Here is a 20,005-nt window from a genome sequence, read left to right as displayed (position 1 = left end):
GTTATAGGATGACTTTGCCGTCCGCCTGTCCGACTGTTAGGAAGTCTTTTTCCCAAGAAGGGACAGACGTATCGAGTTGAACTTTATGTCACCATACTATGGTCTAAGGACCCTTTTCAGTGTAAAACTTTAGCTTCTAGGCCAATTCACTCGAAAGATACGGCCAATCATGTCACATACACTCCTGGAAATGGAAAAAAGAACACATTGACACCGGTGTGTCAGACCCACCATACTTGCTCCGGACACTGCGAGAGGGCTGTACAAGCAATGATCACACGCACGGCACAGCGGACACACCAGGAACCGCGGTGTTGGCCGTCGAATGGCGCTAGCTGCGCAGCATTTGTGCACCGCCGCCGTCAGTGTCAGCCAGTTTGCCGTGGCATACGGAGCTCCATCGCAGTCTTTAACACGGGTAGCATGCCGCGACAGCGTGGACGTGAACCGTATGTGCAGTTGACGGACTTTGAGCGAGGGCGTATAGTGGGCATGCGGGAGGCCGGGTGGACGTACCGCCGAATTGCTCAACACGTGGGGCGTGAGGTCTCCACAGTACATCGATGTTGTCGCCAGTGGTCGGCGGAAGGTGCACGTGCCCGTCGACCTGGGACCGGACCGCAGCGACGCACGGATGCACGCCAAGACCGTAGGATCCTACGCAGTGCCGTAGGGGACCGCACCGCCACTTCCCAGCAAATTAGGGACACTGTTGCTCCTGGGGTATCGGCGAGGACCATTCGCATCCGTCTCCATGAAGCTGGGCTACGGTCCCGCACACCGTTAGGCCGTCTTCCGCTCACGCCCCAACATCGTGCAGCCCGCCTCCAGTGGTGTCGCGACAGGCGTGAATGGAGGGACGAATGGAGACGTGTCGTCTTCAGCGATGAGAGTCGCTTCTGCCTTGGTGCCAATGATGGTCGTATGCGTGTTTGGCGCCGTGCAGGTGAGCGCCACAATCAGGACTGCATACGACCGAGGCACACAGGGCCAACACCCGGCATCATGGTGTGGGGAGCGATCTCCTACACTGGCCGTACACCACTGGTGATCGTCGAGGGGACACTGAATAGTGCACGGTACATCCAAACCGTCATCGAACCCATCGTTCTACCATTCCAAGACCGGCAAGGGAACTTGCTGTTCCAACAGGACAATGCACGTCCGCATGTATCCCGTGCCACCCAACGTGCTCTAGAAGGTGTAAGTCAACTACCCTGGCCAGCAAGATCTCCGGATCTGTCCCCCATTGAGCATGTTTGGGACTGGATGAAGCGTCGTCTCACGCGGTCTGCACGTCCAGCACGAACGCTGGTCCAACTGAGGCGCCAGGTGGAAATGGCATGGCAAGCCGTTCCACAGGACTACATCCAGCATCTCTACGATCGTCTCCATGGGAGAATAGCAGCCTGCATTGCTGCGAAAGGTGGATATACACTGTACTAGTGCCGACATTGTGCATGCTCTGTTGCCTGTGTCTATGTGCCTGTGGTTCTGTCAGTGTGATCATGTGATGTATCTGACCCCAGGAATGTGTCGATAAAGTTTCCCCTTCCTGGGACAATGAATTCACGGTGTTCTTATTTAAATTTCCAGGAGTGTATTTTAATACTCTCAAACTCGCTTATTAAAACATGTAGGGTACTTGGCACTGACTTATTATCACGAAATTTGCAAGAAGCAAGGTGTTACAGAATAAGGAAAGGAAAAAATCCGAAAATTGTTAATTTGTAATTATATCTCACAAAAATCTTGAAATTCCTGGGACCGATACCTTCGCAATATCATTATCTACACCAGGCAAAGATGTCGAGACTCTTGATCCCTGGGATGGAATAACTACCAATATACAAAATGAAGTTTGCATGGAACCCTCAAAGTGGCGATCCTACTCTCTTTTGGTCAATTTTCACGATAGTCTAGGTACCTTCAGAGAAACAAAGGCGGTTGAGATATCAAATGGAATAAACCACAATTAGATTATTACTCTGTAACGAGCCACCAGAGACCACTGTTCTCATACATCAAAATAAATTATTCTAGTCTATCGTTTTAATCAAGACTTGCAAATGGCCTTTTGAACTATATCCGCTCATGTTCCGGAGCATTCAGTGAAATTTGTTTGGCTTGCGACAACACTGTGTAACTTACTTTTTGAAGACCATTCACACAACAGCGTTCGTATCGCGAGAAAAGGATTACATTAATTACAACGGAAAGGAGGCGCTTAAATAGTCATTCTTCTCGCGCTCCACACGTGAACGGAACTGGAAGAAACCGTAATAAATGCTACAGTGCCATTCACTTCACAATGCTATGCAGAGTGCAGGTCTGCTTTTATCATAAAACTGGCTGGAACCACATGAGACAGACGGCTGACAACGAAACGCTGTTATCAGGTGACCATTGCTGGACCTATGAATTCATTTTATTTTCATTTCAAGCGTCCCTTTGCGTAAGACCAGACTGAGGAGCAAATGTCCTTGGTCATCGAACGATTTAGTGCATGAAACTGACATCAGAAAAATTAATAATAGACAACATAAAAATTTTACGAATCGTATGCAGACGACAAACTGTTGAATGCATATTAAAAAATCAACAATATGACACAACAATTAGCTAATCTTTTCCTCCGGAGTTCTCCGACAGAACAGTGGGAGTCAGCCATGAATAAATTCTTCAGTTTGGACATAAAATTGCGAGGATTACTGTTAAGATTTTTACGTAGTGCTTGTAGCTTATCGAAAATGGATGCAGAATTCTACTACACGCCTTTCTGGACAAGAGTCATGGAGGTGCGATCCAACTACATATTGGATTTCTGCCTATTATTAGCTAAACGAAATTAAAGAAAATGTGTACTGAGGAGGTATCCTTGGTCAATAGAAGTCTACTAGTATCAAATATAGGCCTAAGTCTTAATTTGAGGAAGAAATTTCTGAAAGTGTACGTTTGTACCACAGCATTCAATGGTTGTGAAACATGGACTGTGGGAAAACCGAAGAGAATCTGAGCATTTAAGATATGGTGCTACAAAAGAATGTTGAAAATTAGGTTGAGTGATAAGGTAGTGAATGAGGGGATTCTGTGCAGAATCGACGAGAAAAGGAATATATGGAAAACACTAACAAGAAGAAGGGACAGGATGATAGGACATCTGTTAACACATCAGGGAATGACTTCCTTGGTATTACAGGGAGCTGCGGATGGTAAAAACTGTATAGCAAGACAGCAAATAACAGAGGACGTAGGTATTGCGATTGCTACTCAGTCATGAAAAGCTTGCTCGAACTGTCCGCTTCTGAACCGAAAATACTCTTTGTGAATTGGTAGAGTTGCACCTTAATGTAAAGGCATATGTCATAAGCGAATGAAGATAAGTATAATTTCACATCATTCATTGCAGATACTGTTCTAATAGTAAATACAGCAGCATTCGGTTTTTGAACAAGATCCTGAACACAATTTCAGCGACAGATTTCTATCCATCTGGACACTTTGGAATTTGGATTGTTTAGTCTCACTAAGCATATGCTCTCACTTTTAAACGGCCTGTGTCTTAGAATCAGTAATGACTGAATCTTGCTGTAATTTAGCATGAATTTATTTCCTACAAGCTACGAAGTTATGTCTTGAACTGTACTACAATGATGTCCAAAATTAAAGCAACAAGCCGCTATTTCTCGGTCCTGTGTCTAATTCACGATATAATAATGTCAAATGTCAACCAGGTCTCCGTACGATCCTCTTCTGCACGGGAGATGCCATTCTGGTCAACGGACAACCATGCCAACGATATCGTCAGCGCACCTATGAAACTAGACAGTGACTATGGTTGTGGGACTACCTGGCAAACGCTGTATACAAAGTCACAGACGGTGTAGTATGGCACAGAGAAGATACCTACCAGACTCCCTGCGGTGGACGGCCATAAAAAGAAAGGAATAAGGACAGTCGCAAAGTGATTTGGGCCTATGGCTTAATGTAAATCGTTCTGTTATTTATCAGATATAGCGACAGTTTATAGAGACCAAAACTGTGCCCCGAAGACCAGGGCAGGGCTGGCCACGTGTGCCTTCATAAGAGAAGCCGTTATTTGGCTGTAAGGACACTACAACACCGCCTTAGTAGTGCACGGCAACTGGCATGTGAGGTCGCAGCATCGACTGGATGTGTTGTATCGAGACAAACGGTTTACATGCTGTATGTCTACCTGTGACACGTCTTTACAGGAGGGAACATCTAGAGTGGCGTGACCAACATACCACCTGGACGGTCGAAGAGTGGGTCAATATCGTTTTCACAGGTGAGTGTCGATTTAGTCTGGAGAGTGATTTTCGATGAATTGGCATCAGGAGGGTACGTGAAACACGATTTCGGGACCCAAAAATTGTGGAAAGAGATCGATATCGAGCAGCATCCCTAATGGTACAGGCACCGACTACGTTTACCACTCGAACCCCTCACCATGGAATTTGTAGGGGTGAATCGGCAAGTTGTAACTGCTGTCAGGTTTCAGATTTTGGGAACTCATTTTCGGTTGTTGCGAGGTGCTGTGAGTCCAAGCTTCGTATTGATGGACGATAATGCTCGACCTCATAGAGCACGGGTGGCTGATGTTTTCATGGAAACGGAAGATATTGCACGCATGGCGGGCCTGCTCGCTCTCCCGATTTAAATCCCACAGAGCATGTCTGGGATGCACTAGGGAGACGGCTTCCATCACATCAGGATTCACCAACCTCTCTCCAAGACTTCTGAGCAGGTCTGCAGGAGGAATAGGCGTTATTGCCTCAAAGTGACAATGATGACATCACTGACAGCATGTACCGTCTTTGTCAGGCCTAAATTGCTGCCAGGGGAGGTCACATCCCATACTGTGTATATTAACCAGTTGTCGAAATGTTTGTGCAAATCCGTTAAGTAAGAAGAAACGAGGAACATTTTTGTGTACCATTATGCATATTGCAGTTGTTTACGTTCTCTATTCTTTACATTGATTCTACTTCACTGTCACCTGTTTATACTATTTTGTGGCAAAATAAACGCAACGTTGCAAAATTTCCATTTGTTGCTTTAATTTTGGATACCAGTGTATTTGATGCACTGCCTATGTTCTATTTAACATCCTTCTCTACCAAGAACAGGAACAGAAATATTTTAGAATCACCTGTCATATTAAAAAAATGGTTTATAATATACAAGAAACAGTAGCGGTCCAAGCACTGACCCCTGAAGAAGAACGCCACCCCTCCACATCCCTCCGCCCGCTTAACAATACTCCAGTCACACTCCAAGGCAGAGCCGTTGACCATACTGACTAGAATGCCCTTAACTGTACATTTTACATGAAAGTTTGTGAACTGCAGTGATTAATTACCCACATATAAAGGATGTCCCAGGATGAATGGTCAATATTCAGATAAATGACAGGAATTATCGTGTGTACATTGTTACATATTTTCTGTATTATTCAGCACAGTGTCATTGTTTACAACGTACCACACTAGGAGGAAGTCGAAACGAACATTCTGATACAGCACACCCGTAGGCTACCAAGTCGGGAAACTACCTCTAACTGGCATACAAGAACTAAACAAGCTACAGCACGTGCACGTCGCGCGAGATTTTCATCACTCTATTCACGCAAACTATTAGCCTTACAGAAAAAAGTGAATAGAATATTTCTTGTAGTTAACTGAATGTAGTTTAATTTTTGTACTGCGACACTTTTTTGCTAGAACCCGTGGTTGTCGTGTAATTAATGAGTAACATTAAATGTGTCCTACCCCCGCGACAATTTGTAATAGGGCTATGTTCGTACGAACAGCAGGGTTCAAACGAACCCTGCTGTTGTATCGCTGAATATTAACCATTCCTCACGGGAGACACCGAACACAAGGTGATTTAGCTACCCTCAACGCTGTCATTCTGTGCAACCCGCCATGTTGTAGCTGGGCTACGAACCACGAGCGAAATTTTCATATTCCCTCGCTCGATAAGTGCGAACTATTAATTACACAGGAGGATCTTTTTCTATGAAATTTAATATAATTAAATATTTGACCGGTGTATGTTTTAGCTAGGGACCATAGTTTTCGAGCTATTCAAGTAAAACGTACAAAATTGATCTTCACACGCACCCCCACTCCCACACTCAGATCCCACCGCTTAGGATTTATAGTATATTGTTCGTGGAACTCCCTCCTACGACAGTACAAATATTTCCGACTGCCAATATTCGGCCTTTTTGACTGGGCTACTACGCTAACAGCATAGCCAGCTACTTCGCTAACATTATTAATTTAATGTGCCCATCAGGGTAATGACAGAAAATCGACTTTTGTGGATGTTAATGCTATTCACTCCAAAATTAATGCTTACAAGCACAGTAGTTTCGTAGCCAAGTGGGTCGACGAATACAACGATGTAACTGTTAATTTATGTTGTTAAAATTTACAAAATTGTTAGGTAAAATTTGCACAAACGTCAGTTTACAATCTGTAAGTGCTCGTATAAGTCAGTGGCGTTATGAGGCCAGTCAATGAAAACCAAAAAAGGTCGAATGTGGGAAGTAATTCGTGCAATCGCAAATATTTGTACAGTTATTGGAAGGAGTGCCATGAACAACATACTAGAAATTCTGACTGGTGGAGTCTGAGTGTGGGAGTGTGTGTAAAGGTCACTTGGGGTACGTTTTTCTTAAATAACTTAAAAACTACGATCTCTAGCTAAAACGTATCCCAGTACAAAATTTGCTACTAAATTTCCTAGAAGAAGTTCCTTTTCATTTTTTCTGTACGACTAATACTTCGCGCGTAGTGAGCGAGAGAATACGAAAATCTCGCACGTGTTTTATGAAGACGAGCTATTACATTGCGGGTTGCATAAAACGATAGCGGTAGGGGCAGCTGACTCGCCCTGTGTATAAGAAACAGTATCGGTCCCAGCACAGATCTCTCAGGCACCCCCACTTTCCGCTGTTCCAATGAAATGCCGTCTCGTAGTTTCTAAATTAGTGTTGAGTAGAGTCCCGCTCTACCACAGCTTCTCTGCTTTTTTGTTCCATGTATTTAGAGCTGACATCATTCCCTTTTTATTGAGGAAATTGCGTTTTCTAGCGCTATATGATAAATCTGTATTGGTTTCTTTACTTTTACCACAACATCTGTCTGTTACACATTACAAATCAACAATTTTCGAATAAAACCTGAATAAAACATCGACAATTTCCATTTTGTTATAAATGCTGTTTATTTTTAAGTAACAGACAGGAGGATCACTATGCAGAACAAAAACGTTCTGTAGGGTACCTGGCCCTTTATACACTGAAGGGCCAAAGAAACTGGTATAGGCATACATATTTAAATACAGAGATATGTAAACAGGCAGAATACGATGCTGCGGTGTGTAATGTCTGTATAAGATAACAAGTGTCACGCGCAGTTGTTAGATCGATTACTGTTGCTACGTGGCAGGTTATCTAGATTTAAGTGACTTTTAACGTGGTGTTATAGTCGGCGCACGAGCGATGGGACACAGCATCTCCGAGGTAGCGATAAACTGGGGACTTTCCCGTACGACCATTTTACTAATGCACCGCGAATATCAGGAATCCTGTAAAACATCAAATCTCGGACACTGCTGCAGCCGGAAAGAGATCCTGCAAGAACAGGACCAACGACGAATGAAGAGAATCGTTCAACGTGACAGAAGTGCAGCCCTTACGCAAATTGCTGCAGATTTCAGTGCTGGGCCATGAACAAGTGTCAGTGTGCGGAACATTCAACGAAACATTATGGATATGGACTTTCGGAGCCGAAGGCGCACTCACATACTCTTGATGAATGCACGACACAAAGCTTCAAGTCTCACCTGGACCTGCCAACACTGACATTGGACTGTTGCTGACTGGAAACATGTTCCCTGGTCGGACGAGTCTCGTTTGAAATTGTATCGAGCGGATGGATATGTGCGGGTATGGAGAGAACCTCACAATCCATGGACCCTGGATGTAGCAGAGTCTTACTGATTGGCGACTCCATAGAGTGCTGTGTGCACAACGACTATATACGCGAAATTAGAGAGAAGGTCAGCGTTGGCCGTAATATTGATGGTTTATTGACAGCAAAATCGATTTTCAATCACATAGTGATCATCTTCAGTGCTATGGTGTACAAGTTAAACTCATAGGCACTGGTGTCAAGTTATTATCAGTAACCAAAGGTTATGAAACGATCGTTTCATAAGCTTTGGTTACTGATAATAACTTGACACCAGTGCCTTAATAACTTGACACCAGTGCCTATGAGTTTTATTTGCACATCACAGCACTGAAGATGATCACTATGTGATTGAAAATCGATTTTGCTGTCAATAAACCATCAATATTACAGCCAACGCTGACCTTCTCTCTAATTAAACAGGAGAGGCTGTTCAAGCTCGTTGAGGCTCTGTAATAGTGTGGGGCGTGTGCAGTTGGAGTGATATGGAAGACCCGACATGCGTATATACGGCTCTGACAAGTGACACGTACGTAAGCATCCTGTCTGATCACCTGCACCTACTCATGTCCCTTGGGTATCCCGACGGACGTGGGTAATTCCAGCAGAGCAATGCGAGACCTCACACGTCCGGAATTGCTGCAGAGTGGCTCTAAGAACACTCTTCTGGGTTTAAACACTTCCGATGGCCACCAAACTCCCCAGACATGAACATTATTGTGCATATCTAGGATACCTTGCAACGTGCTGTTCAGAAGAGATCTCCACCCCCTCGTACTCTCACCGATTTATGGACAGTCGTGCTGGATTCATGGTGTCAGTTCCCTCCAGCACTACTTCAGACATTAGTCGAGTCCATGTGACGTCGTGTTGCAGCACTTCTGCGTACTCGCGGGGGCCTTGTGCGATATTGGGCAGGTGTACCCGTTTATTTGGCTCTTCAGAGTATATCCTCACTATTTCTAGACGGTTCAACGGTTCAACTGGTTCAAATAGCTCTGAGCACTATGGGACTTAACATCTGAGGTCCTCAATCCCCTAGAACACACTATCGGCCATTAAAATTGCTACACGACGAAGATGACGTGCTACAGACGCGAAATTTAACCGACAGCAACAAGATGCTGTGATATGCTAATGATTAGCTTTTCAGAGCATTCACACAAGGTTGGCGCCAGTGGCGACACCTACAACGTGCTGACATGAGGAAAGTTTCCAACCGATTTCCCATATACAAACAGCAGTTGACCGGCCTTGCCTGGTGAAACGTTGTTGTGATGCCTCGTGTAAGAAGGAGAAATGCGTACCATCAAGTTTCCGACTTTGAGAAAGCTCGGATTGAGCCTATCGCGATTGCGTTTAATCGTATTGCGACATTGCTGCTCGCGTTGGTCGAGATCCAATGACTGTTAGCAGAATATGCAATCCGTGGGTATTGGAGGGTAATGAGGAACGCCGTGCTGGATCCCAACGGCCTCGTATCACTAGCAGTCGAGATGACAGGCATCTTATCCGCATGGCTGTAACGGGTCGTACAGCCACGTCTCGATCCGTGAGTCAACGGATGGGGACGTTTGCGAGACGACAACCATCTGCACGAACAGTTCGATGACGTTTGCAGCAGCACGGACTATCAGCTCGGAGACAACGGCTGCGGTTACCCTTGACGCTGCATCACAGTGCCTGCGATGGTGTACTCAACGACGAACCTGGCTGCACGAATGGCAATACGTCATTTTTTTGGATGAATCCAGGTTCTGTTTACAGCGTCATGATGGTCGCATCCGTGTTTGGCGACATCGCGGTTAACGCACATTGGAAGCGTGTATTCGTCATCGCCATACTGGCGTATCACCCGGCGTGATGGTATGTGGTGCCATTGGTTACACGTCTCCGTCACTTCTTGTTCGAACTGACGGCACTTTTTACAGTCAGTACAGATGTGTTACGACCTGTGGCTCTACCCTTCATTCGATCCCTGCGAAATCCTACATTTCAGCAAGATAATGCACGACCGCATGTTGCAGGTCTTGTACGGGCCTTTCTGGATACAGAAAATGTTCGGCTGCTGCCCTGGCCAGCACATTCTCCAGATCTCTCACCAATTGAAAACGTCTGGTCAATGGTGGCCGAGCAACTGGCTCGTCGCAATACACCAGTCACTACTCTTGATGAGCTGTGGTATCGTGTTGAAGCTGCATGGGCAGCTGTACCTATACACGCCATCCAAGCTCTGTTTGACTCAATGCCCAGGCGTATAGAGGCCGTTATTACGGCCAGAGGTGTTTGTTCTGGGTACTGATTTCTCAGGATCTATGCACCCAAATTGCGTGAAAATGTAATCACATGTCAGTTCTAGTATAATATATTTGTCCAATGAATACCCATTTAATCATCTACATTTCTTCTTGGTGCAGCAATTTTAATGGCCAGTGGTGTAGAACTACTTAAACCTAACTAACCTAAGGACATCACTTATATCCATGCCCGAAGCAGGATTCGAACCTGCGACCGTAGTGGTCGCGCTGTTCCAGACTCAAGCGCCTAGAATCGCTCGGCTGCAGCGGCCGCCGCGGTTCAACGCATCCGGTTTTTGGGGTAATCTAGTAAAACAACTTATTACGTGCGAAAAGAAGGTGTGAAGTATGAGGTAAAACCCGATAGGTATGTAACACACCTAACGTACACGTGCTGCTGGTAAAGCCGTCAGCACACGGACCGTGCATCCGAACGTTGAGCGTTAAGCGTGCCGAGTTTCTGACGTCATAGCGTGGAATAGCACGTTCGGGAGTCTTTCCGAACGTGCAGAGCAGTATCTGGCATGTCAGATATTCTGAGCGAGCGTCTGAGCGTTGACCAATGAGATGGCAGAACGCCACCTACGTCACACGCACGCCGCCTCCCTTGAGTACAGAGTTGTGAGGCACCATATTGGCATTCATTTCAAGCCTATATGCATATATGCCGTTTCTGAGCACCAGAAAATTGAGAATCACTGGAAAACCCGTTGTTAGTTGTGTTATTCGTTCCAATAAAATAATGAGAAAGATCACATTCGTGGCAAAAGAATTATTGTAACTTTCGTATTATCAGAGTATGCTATTTGAAGACAGCAACACACTGAAGATCCACCCAAAACGCATTGTTCTTGGTACAATTTGTTTTAATTAAATTTCAACTAGTAACATAATCATCTACGATTAACGTTTTCAGCATGGTGTAACACAATTTGGCTAAGACCAAAGAGCGTGTGTTGGTTTAGCGTAATGGGTGGCGTCTTTGTCCTGTAGTGAGCTTTTGTTGGGGCGGTGGCTTGCGTCGTAACACATCGAAATTTTTTTTCATAACATTCGCGTTTTTATTAGGTTCTGATACTTTGTTATTAGTTTAATATATGATATAATATTTGATGTTACGTAAATATAAGTTGACCTTTTTTTGAGGGGTGTCTTTGTTCGATTGGCTTAATATATAGGACAGCTTGCGCTACTTTTATAAAAATATTTTGCTCCTTTTTCTGTTACGCTTCGTAAATCACATGTTGCAAAGATTCTGCTACTGGGTAGGAACAGTGATCAAATAAGACTGACCTTGGATTTTTACTAAAATGTGGGAATGATGAAATAATGTTTATCTTATGCGGAGAAGTATTCCAAATTTGTACCGCACTGTTTGTAACGGAACTTTTATAACCCTGTGTCCTTATTGACTGGACATGGTACTTTCCTTTTCGTGACGATGGAGGAAATGTGCGTTTTAATAGAGCTAACGTGGGAATTTTAGGCCCGTTGAGCAAACAGTGCGAACTAGAAACATCCCTCAACTGCCGCTGGAGTGCGTTGCGATCGAGTATACCACGTTGGGGCCCACGTACCGTATGCACAAGTCTCATCGTTCCTGAGCGTTCAGCAGCACGTTGAACTTGGCACGCTCACCGTTGACGTTCGACAGCACGGTCCGTGTGCCGACGGCTTAAGGCCTAAACTGACCATAGCTACCGTGGTCTACGCTTATTTGTGACAGGCTACGGTATGTTACGACCTTCCGCTGTGTTCTTGGGACGGTGGTGACAGACAGTACCTGCTTCTTCCACTTGGGCACGTACCCGCCGGCGGCTGCGAGGCAGGCGGTGGCCCAGAAGAGGGCGAGCACCAGGAGGCAGCTGCTGCGACTCGCCGGCATGTCTGCGCGAGACTGCGGCCGGCCGCCAGTCGGCGACTGCACGTCCGCGGCCTAACTGTACCTCGCGGCTGGCACACTTCAGCGGGGTCACTGTCCCGGCTGCAGCGCCGGCGGGGTCGCCCAGAATACTGGGACGCAGCCTAGGGCAGGGACACAGCCTGCTGGCGCAGCTACACTAGTCAAACAACAGCGTGTAATTAGCGGCGCTTTCACATACGTGCAGCTACTTTCTTATCCTTAGTGCTCCACTGATACGGAATTGCTCTTGTCAAATTTTATATATTTTTAGCCTTTTCACCAGGCTTTTGCGTTTGCTGGTGCGACCTAGTGTCATATCCACTCCTACGCCAACCTCTTCATCTCAGAGCAGCACTCGCGACCTACCTCCTCAACTATTCTCAGAAATTTCTTTTTCGAATTAAGGCCGCCTCTTACTTTAAGAACAGAAAGCAGAAGGTAATTCTCCGCAATATTGAGAGTGGTAGTGATGTTCAGTCCCACTGGGGCACTGTTAAGTGGGGCGTTCCCCAAGGGTCGGTGCTGGGGCCACTGCTGTTTCATGAACTACATTATTTGATACTGTTTCAATATTACACACAAGATCCTTCACTACCAAGCTGGTGTCATCAGCAAACAGAAATATTTGTTAATCACCTGTAATACTACTAATACTGTATCATATTTATACAGGGTGTTACAAAAAGGTACCGCCAAACTTTCAGGAAACATTCCTTACACACAAATAAAGAAAAGATGTTATGTTAATTTCCACGTTAGAGCTCATTTTAGTTTCGTCAGTATGTACTGTACTTCCTCGATTCACCGCCAGTTGGCCCAATTGAAGGAAGGTAATGTTGACTTGCGTGCTTGTGTTGACATGTGACTCATTGCTCTACAGTACTAGCATCAAGCACATCAGTACGTAGCATCAACAGGTTAGTGTTCATCGCGAACGTGGTTTTGCAGTCAGTGCAATGTTTACAAATGCGGAGTTGGCAGATGCCCATTTGATATATGGATTAGCACGGGGCAATAGCCGTGGCGCGGTACGTTTGTATCGAGACAGATTTCCAGAACGAAGGTGCCCCGACAGGAAGACGTTCGAAGCAATTGATCGGCGTCTTAGGGAGCACGGAACATTCCAGCCTATGAGTCGCGACTGGGGAAGACCTAGAACGACGAGGACACCTGCAATGGACGAGGCAATTCTTCGTGCAGTTGACGATAACCCTAATGTCAGCGACAGAGAAGTTGCTGCTGTACAGGGTAACGTTGACCACGTCACTGTATGGAGACTGCTAAGGGACAACCAGTTGTTTCCGTACCATGTACAGCGTGTGCAGGCACTATCAGCAGCTGATTGGCCTCCACGGGTACACTTCTGCGAATGGTTCATCCAACAATGTGTCAATCCTCATTTCAGTCCAAATGTTCTCTTTACGGATGAGGCTTCATTCCAACGAGATCAAATTATAAATTTTCGCAATCAACATTTGTGGGCTGACGACAATCCGCACACAATTGTGCAATCACGTCATCAACACAGATTTTCTGTGAACGTTTGGGCAGGCATTGTTGGTGATTTCTTGATTGGGCCCCATGTTCTTCCACCTACGCTCAATGGAGCACGTTATCATAATTTCATACGGGATACTCTGCCTGTCTTCCTAGAACACGTGCCTTTACAAGTACGACACATGTGGTTCATGCACGATGGAGCTCCTGCACATTTCAGTCGAAGTGTTCGTACGCTTCTCAACAACAGATTGGGTGACCGATGAATTGGTAGAGGCGGACCAATTCCATGGCCTCCACGCTCTCCTGACCTCAACCCTCTTGACTTTCATTTATGGGGGCATTTGAAAGCTCTTGTCTACGCAACCCCGGTACCAAATGTAGAGACTCTTCGTGCTCGTATTGTGGACGGCTGTGATAAAATACGCCATTCTCCAGGGCTGCATCAGCGCATCAGGGATTCGATGCGACGGAGGGTGGATGCATGTATCCTCGCTAACGGAGGACATTTTGAACATTTCCTGTAGCAAAGTGTTTGAAGTCACGCTGGTAAGTTCGTTGCTGTGTGTTTCCATTCCATGATTAATGTGATTTGAAGAGAAGTAATAAAATGAACTCTAACGTGGAAAGTAAACGTTTCCAGACAAATGTCCACATAACATATTTTCTTTCTTTGTGTGTGAGGAATGTTTCCTGAAAGTTTGGCCGTACCTTTTTGTAACACCCTGTATAAATGATATGCCTTCTAGTATTACAGGTGATTCAAAAATATTTCTGTTTGCTGATGACACCAGCTTGGCAGTGAAGGATCTTGTGTGTAATATTGAAACAGTATCAAATAATGTAGTTCATGAAATAAGTTCGTGGCTTGTGGGAAATAATTTGATGTTAATCACAGTAAGACTCAGTTTTTACAGTTTCTAACTTACAATTCAACAAGAACCGACATTTTGGTCAGACAGAATGGGCATATTATAAGCGAGACGGAACAGTTGGGATACATAGTAAGCTGTTGTGGAAAGCCCATGTTCAGGATCTTGTTCAGAAACTAAATGCTGCTTTATTTACCATTAGAACAGTATCTGAAATAAGTGACAGTTCAACACGGAAAGTAGTCTATTTCGCATATTTTCATACGCTTATGTCATATGGTATTATTTTTTGGGGTAATTCTTCTGATTCATAAAGGGTATTTTTGGCTCAAAAACGGGCTGTTCGAGCTATATGTGGTGTAAGCTCATCTACACCTATATCTACATGATTACTCTGCAATTCACATTTAAGTGCTTGACAGAGGGTTCATCGAACCACAAACATACTATCTCTCTATCATTCCACTCCCGAACAGCGCGCGGGAAAAACGAACACCTAAACCTTTCTGTTCGAGCTCTGATTTCTCTTATTTTATTTTGATGATCATTCCTACCTATGTAGGTTGGGCTCAACAAAATATTTTCGCATTCGGAAGAGAAAGTTAGTGACTGAAATTTCGTAAACAGATCTCGCCGCGACGAAAAACGTCCTTGCTTTAATGACTTCCATCCTAACTCGCGTATCATATCTGCCACACTCTCTCCCCTATTACGTGATAATACAAAACGAGCTGCCCTTTCGATGTCCTCCGTCAATCCCACATGGTAAGGATCCCACACCGCGCTGCAATATTCTAACAGAGGACGAACGAGTGTAGTGTAAGCTGTCCCTTTAGTGGACTTGTTGCATCTTCCAAGTGTCCTGCCAATGAAACGCAACCTTTCGCTCGCCTTCACCACAATACTATCTATGTGGTCTTTCCAGCTGAAGTTGTTCGTAATTTGAACACCCAGGTACTTAGTTGAATTGACAGCCTTGAGAATTGTACTATTTATCGAGTAATAGAATTCCAACGGATTTCTTTTGGAACTCATGTGGATCACCTCACACTTTTCGTTATTTAGCGTCAACTGCCACCTGCCACACCATACAGCAATCTTTTCTAACTCGCTTTGCAACTGATAACGATCTTCGGATGACCTTACTAGACCGTAAATTACAGCATCATCTGCGAACAACCTAAGAGAACTGCTCAGATTGTCACCCAGGTCATTTATATAGATCAGGAACAGCAGAGGTCCCAGGACGCTTCCCTGGGGAACACCTAATATCACTTCAGTTTTACTCGATGATTTGCCATCTATTACTGCGAAATGTGACCTTCCTGACAGGAAACCACGAATCTAGTCGCACAACTGAGACGATACCCCATAGGCCCACAGCTTGATTAGAAGTCGCTTGTGACGAACGGTGTCAAAAGCTTTCCGGAAATCTAGAAATACGGAATCAACTTGAGATCCCCTGTTGATAGCGGCCATTACTTCGTGCGAATAAAGAGCTAGCTGCGTTGCACAAGAACGATGTTTTCTGAAACCATGCTGATTACGTATCAATAGATCGTTCCCTTCGAGGTGATTCATAATGTTTGAATACAGTACGTGCTCCAAAACTCTACTGCAAACCGACGTCAATGATATAGGTCTGTAGTTCGATGGATTACTCCTACTACCCTTCTTAAACACTGGTGCGATCTGCGCAATTTTCCAATCTGTAGGTACAGATCTACGGGTGAAAAATGGTTCAAATGGCTCTGGGCACTATGGGACTCAACTGCTGAGGTCATTAGTCCCCTAGAACTTAAAACTAGTTAAACTTAACTAACCTAAGGACATCACAAACATCCATGCCCGAGGCAGGATTCGAACCTGCGACCGTAGCGGTCTTGCGGTTCCAGACTGCAGCGCCTTTAACCGCACGGCCACTTCGGCCGGCGATCTACGGGTGAGCGAGCGGTTATATATGGTTGAGAGTGGTAGTGATGTTCAGTCCCAATGGGGCACTGTTAAGTGGGGCATTCCCCAAGGGTCGGTGCTGGGGCCACTGCTGTTATTTATATAAATGATATGCCTTCTAGTGTTACAGGTGATTCAAAAATATTTCTGTTTGCTGATGACACCAGCTTGGTAGTGAAGGATCTTGTGTGTAATGCTGAAACAGTATCAAGTAATGTAGTTCATGAAACAACTTTGTGGCTTGTGGAAAATAATTTGAAGCTAAATCACAGTAAGAGTCAGTTCTTACAGTTTCTAACTCACAATTTAACAAGTACCGATATTTTGATCAGACTGAATGGGCATACTATAAACGAGACGGAACAGTTCAAGTTCCTAGGCGTTCGGATAGATGGTAAGCTGTTGTGGAAAGCCCATGTTCAGGATCTTGTTCAGAAGCTAAATGCTGCTTTATTAACCATTAGAACAGTATCTGAAATAAGTGACACTTCAACACGAAAAGTAGTCTACTTGGCATATTTTCATACGCTTATGTCATATGGTATTATTTTTTGGGGTAATTCTTCTGATTCAAAAAGGGTATTTTTGGCTCAAAAATGGGCTTTTCGAGCTATGTGTAGTGTAATTTCGAGAACCTCTTGTCGACCCCTATTCAATAGTCTGGGAATTCTGACATTGCCCTCACAGTATATATTTTCTTTAACGTCATTTGTTGTTAGCAATATTAGCTTATTCCCAAGAGTTAGCAGCTTTCACTCAGTTAATACTAGGCAGAAATCAAATCTGCATGTGGAATGCACTTCCTTGACTCTTGTGCAGAAAGGAGTGCAGTATTCTGCTGCATCCATTTTCAATAAGCTACCATAAGAACTCAAAAAACCTTAGCAGTAGCCCAAACACTTTTAAGTCTAAACTGAAGAGTTTCCTCATGGCTCGCTCCTTCTATTCTGTCGAGGAGCTCCTGGAAGAGTTGAAAAATTAAGCAAATTCCAGTGTTACATTGTTGATTTTCTTTATTTGAACTTACGAATTGTCGCCTGAATATGTTACATATATTTCATTTTATCTCTTTCTACTATCGTGTTGTAATTTCATGTATTGACTCGTTCCATGACCTTGGAGACTTCTCCTTAATTTGGTCCCACGGAACAATAAATAAATATTTAAATAAATAAAAAGGCCTATGTTTGACACCAGTGGACTAGTATTATTAGGAATGCCAAATTAAACTTTTTCTCGTGATACTACGACCGAGGGGGCGCCAGCACCAGCCATAAGCACTCCGTCTTCAGGCCACAAGTGGCCCATCGGGACCATCCGACCGCTTTGTCATCCTCAGTTGAGGATACGGATAGGAGGGGCGTGTGGTCAGCACACCCCTCTCCTGGTCGTCACGATGGTTTTCTGTGGCCGGAACCGTTACTATTCGATCGAGTAGCTGCTCAGTTGGCATCACGAGGCTGAGTGCACCCCGAAAAATTGCAACAGCGCATGGAGGCCTGGATGGTCACACATCAAAGTGCCGGGCACGCCCGCCAGCGCTTAACTTCGATTATGTCACGGGAATCGGTGTATCCACTGCGGCAAGGCCGTTGCCTAGCACCAGCCATAGGGGGCCAAAAATTCTGAAGATAGCTTTACGTAAGCCGAAACCGGTAGATAAACAAATATTATTGCGATCTAAATATAGCACGAGGTCGCTGCTCTCCATACACTTTGTTGTCTAAATTGAATGCTTTCGTTGCCCGTGCTAGTACACTTTTTACGTCCTCTTTGGTTCATCCTTTATACAGAGACGTATTTAGACTACGCAGCTGCCTACGGCGGTGGATTATAACCGGCGGCAGATTTTAAAAGGTGGCCTATAAGCCGTTACTGTTTTGTGTCTTGGAAAGAGAATGCGAACGTAAATCACTATGAAATGCATATGAATGACATAAAATCGAAGTAGAAACCTCCTCGCTAAGTAATTTGTGTAGAGTGTAGCGCCCAAGAACTGTTTCCTAATTTGGAGATTGCACTACGAATATTTTTGTCAACCACTGCAACCTGCTGATCGGCCGAGCGCTATTTCACTCTCCTCAAAAGACTCAACAATTATTTGTGGTCATCCATGTCACAGGATCCATTGAACAGTCTTGCCGACCCGTCCATGAATTCCGCCGACCAGGATGGCTGCCCAGACGTGGAAAAAAAATCCATGAGAATTCCAGGTGTGAGGAGGAAGATGGTGTCAAGAAGCTCCTCATAAATTAATGGTGAGCGGGGGTGCTGCATACGACAATAATGACTTTTCTTTCCTCTCAGTTGAGCTATAGGTCTACACTAGCCCTAACCAGAAGTTCAACTGCTGTTTTCAAAATCGATAATTTATATGGAATAACATACATATAATTAACATGCTTTGCGATATTAAGTATTTTAAAATCTGTGATTTATAAAACTCAGTAAAATGTAGTTTCAATGCTTTGTTCAAAACGCAGAATTCCCTGAGATTTTATGAAATTCCTGATTTTTCCAGGTCAAATGTAGTTCGATGATAATTGCAGGTTTTCCAGAAGAATCGCCACCCTGTCTGACATAACACGGCAACTAGACTGAGAAACAAGATGTGATCGACAGAATCTGCTACGAAGAAACAGCTCTGCCTAACTGGAGTGTCGTGAGTTCACTATGTATGTATTTATTACTCTTGTATTTATTATTGTTATTATGATTAGCAAAGAGATTTAAGTTACTTGGTACATATATGCCGAAATGAAGGACGTAAGTATTTTTCTCTGTGTAGGGGCGGCGAATAAATAAATTCGCCCTTGCTGTCATGGCTATTTTGTTTCCCAGGTAGCACAATTCCTTAACTTCATCTACTTCGTGATCACCAATTCCGATGTCAAGCTTCGCACTATTCTCAGTTCTGCCACTTATCATTACTTTTTCCTTCTTTCGGTTTACTCTCAATCCACATTTTGTATCCATTAGGCTGTTCATCCCACTCAGAAGATCTTGTTATTCTTCTCCACTTTCAGTGAGGATAACAATGTCGCTAATGAATCATGTCATTTATATCCTTTCACCTTGAGTTTTAAACCCACTCTTTGAACCTTCCATTTATTTTCTCATTTCTTCTTCGCTGTACACATTGAACAGTACGGGCAAAAGACTGCATCCCTGTTCTACACCTTTTTTAATACCAGCACTTCGCCATCTAATCTTTTGCCATCTCTTCGTTGTTATACATTTGCGTGCAGAAAAGTAATATCTCCGAATTTTATATGGGAAAACTCTTAAAGTTTTGTAAACAAACGTTATTAACAATCTACATCTTTGTTCTTCATTTCTACATGTTTCTTAAGCATCGACATAGCTACATTACACATCGGCTTCTTAGACTCTGCAATTCAGAGCCGTATAGCAGAAGATGGCTGCAAATATGTAGTCACGAATAATAAAGATGGTTCAAATGGCTCTGAGCACTAT

The 20,005-nt window shown here is 44.3% G+C and overlaps 1 protein-coding gene across 1 annotated transcript in view; it reads right to left on the bottom strand.

The window, feature by feature from the left end:
* Positions 1-12,189, bottom strand: part of LOC126210357 (delta-like protein 1) — a 114,000-nt gene extending 101,811 nt beyond the window's left edge. The window contains exon 1 of the mRNA XM_049939572.1: positions 12,087-12,189. Within this exon, the coding sequence (XP_049795529.1) occupies positions 12,087-12,188 (102 nt within the window). The 5' untranslated portion in view covers position 12,189. The remainder of the gene's footprint in view (positions 1-12,086) is intronic.
* Between the last annotated feature and the right edge of the window lie 7,816 nt (positions 12,190-20,005).

This window comes from Schistocerca nitens, chromosome 10 (genome assembly GCF_023898315.1).
Source record: "Schistocerca nitens isolate TAMUIC-IGC-003100 chromosome 10, iqSchNite1.1, whole genome shotgun sequence".
Classification (NCBI taxonomy): domain Eukaryota; kingdom Metazoa; phylum Arthropoda; class Insecta; order Orthoptera; family Acrididae; genus Schistocerca; species Schistocerca nitens.
Note: the sequence above shows the minus strand (reverse complement) of the source record. Positions and strands in the feature narration are given on the sequence as shown.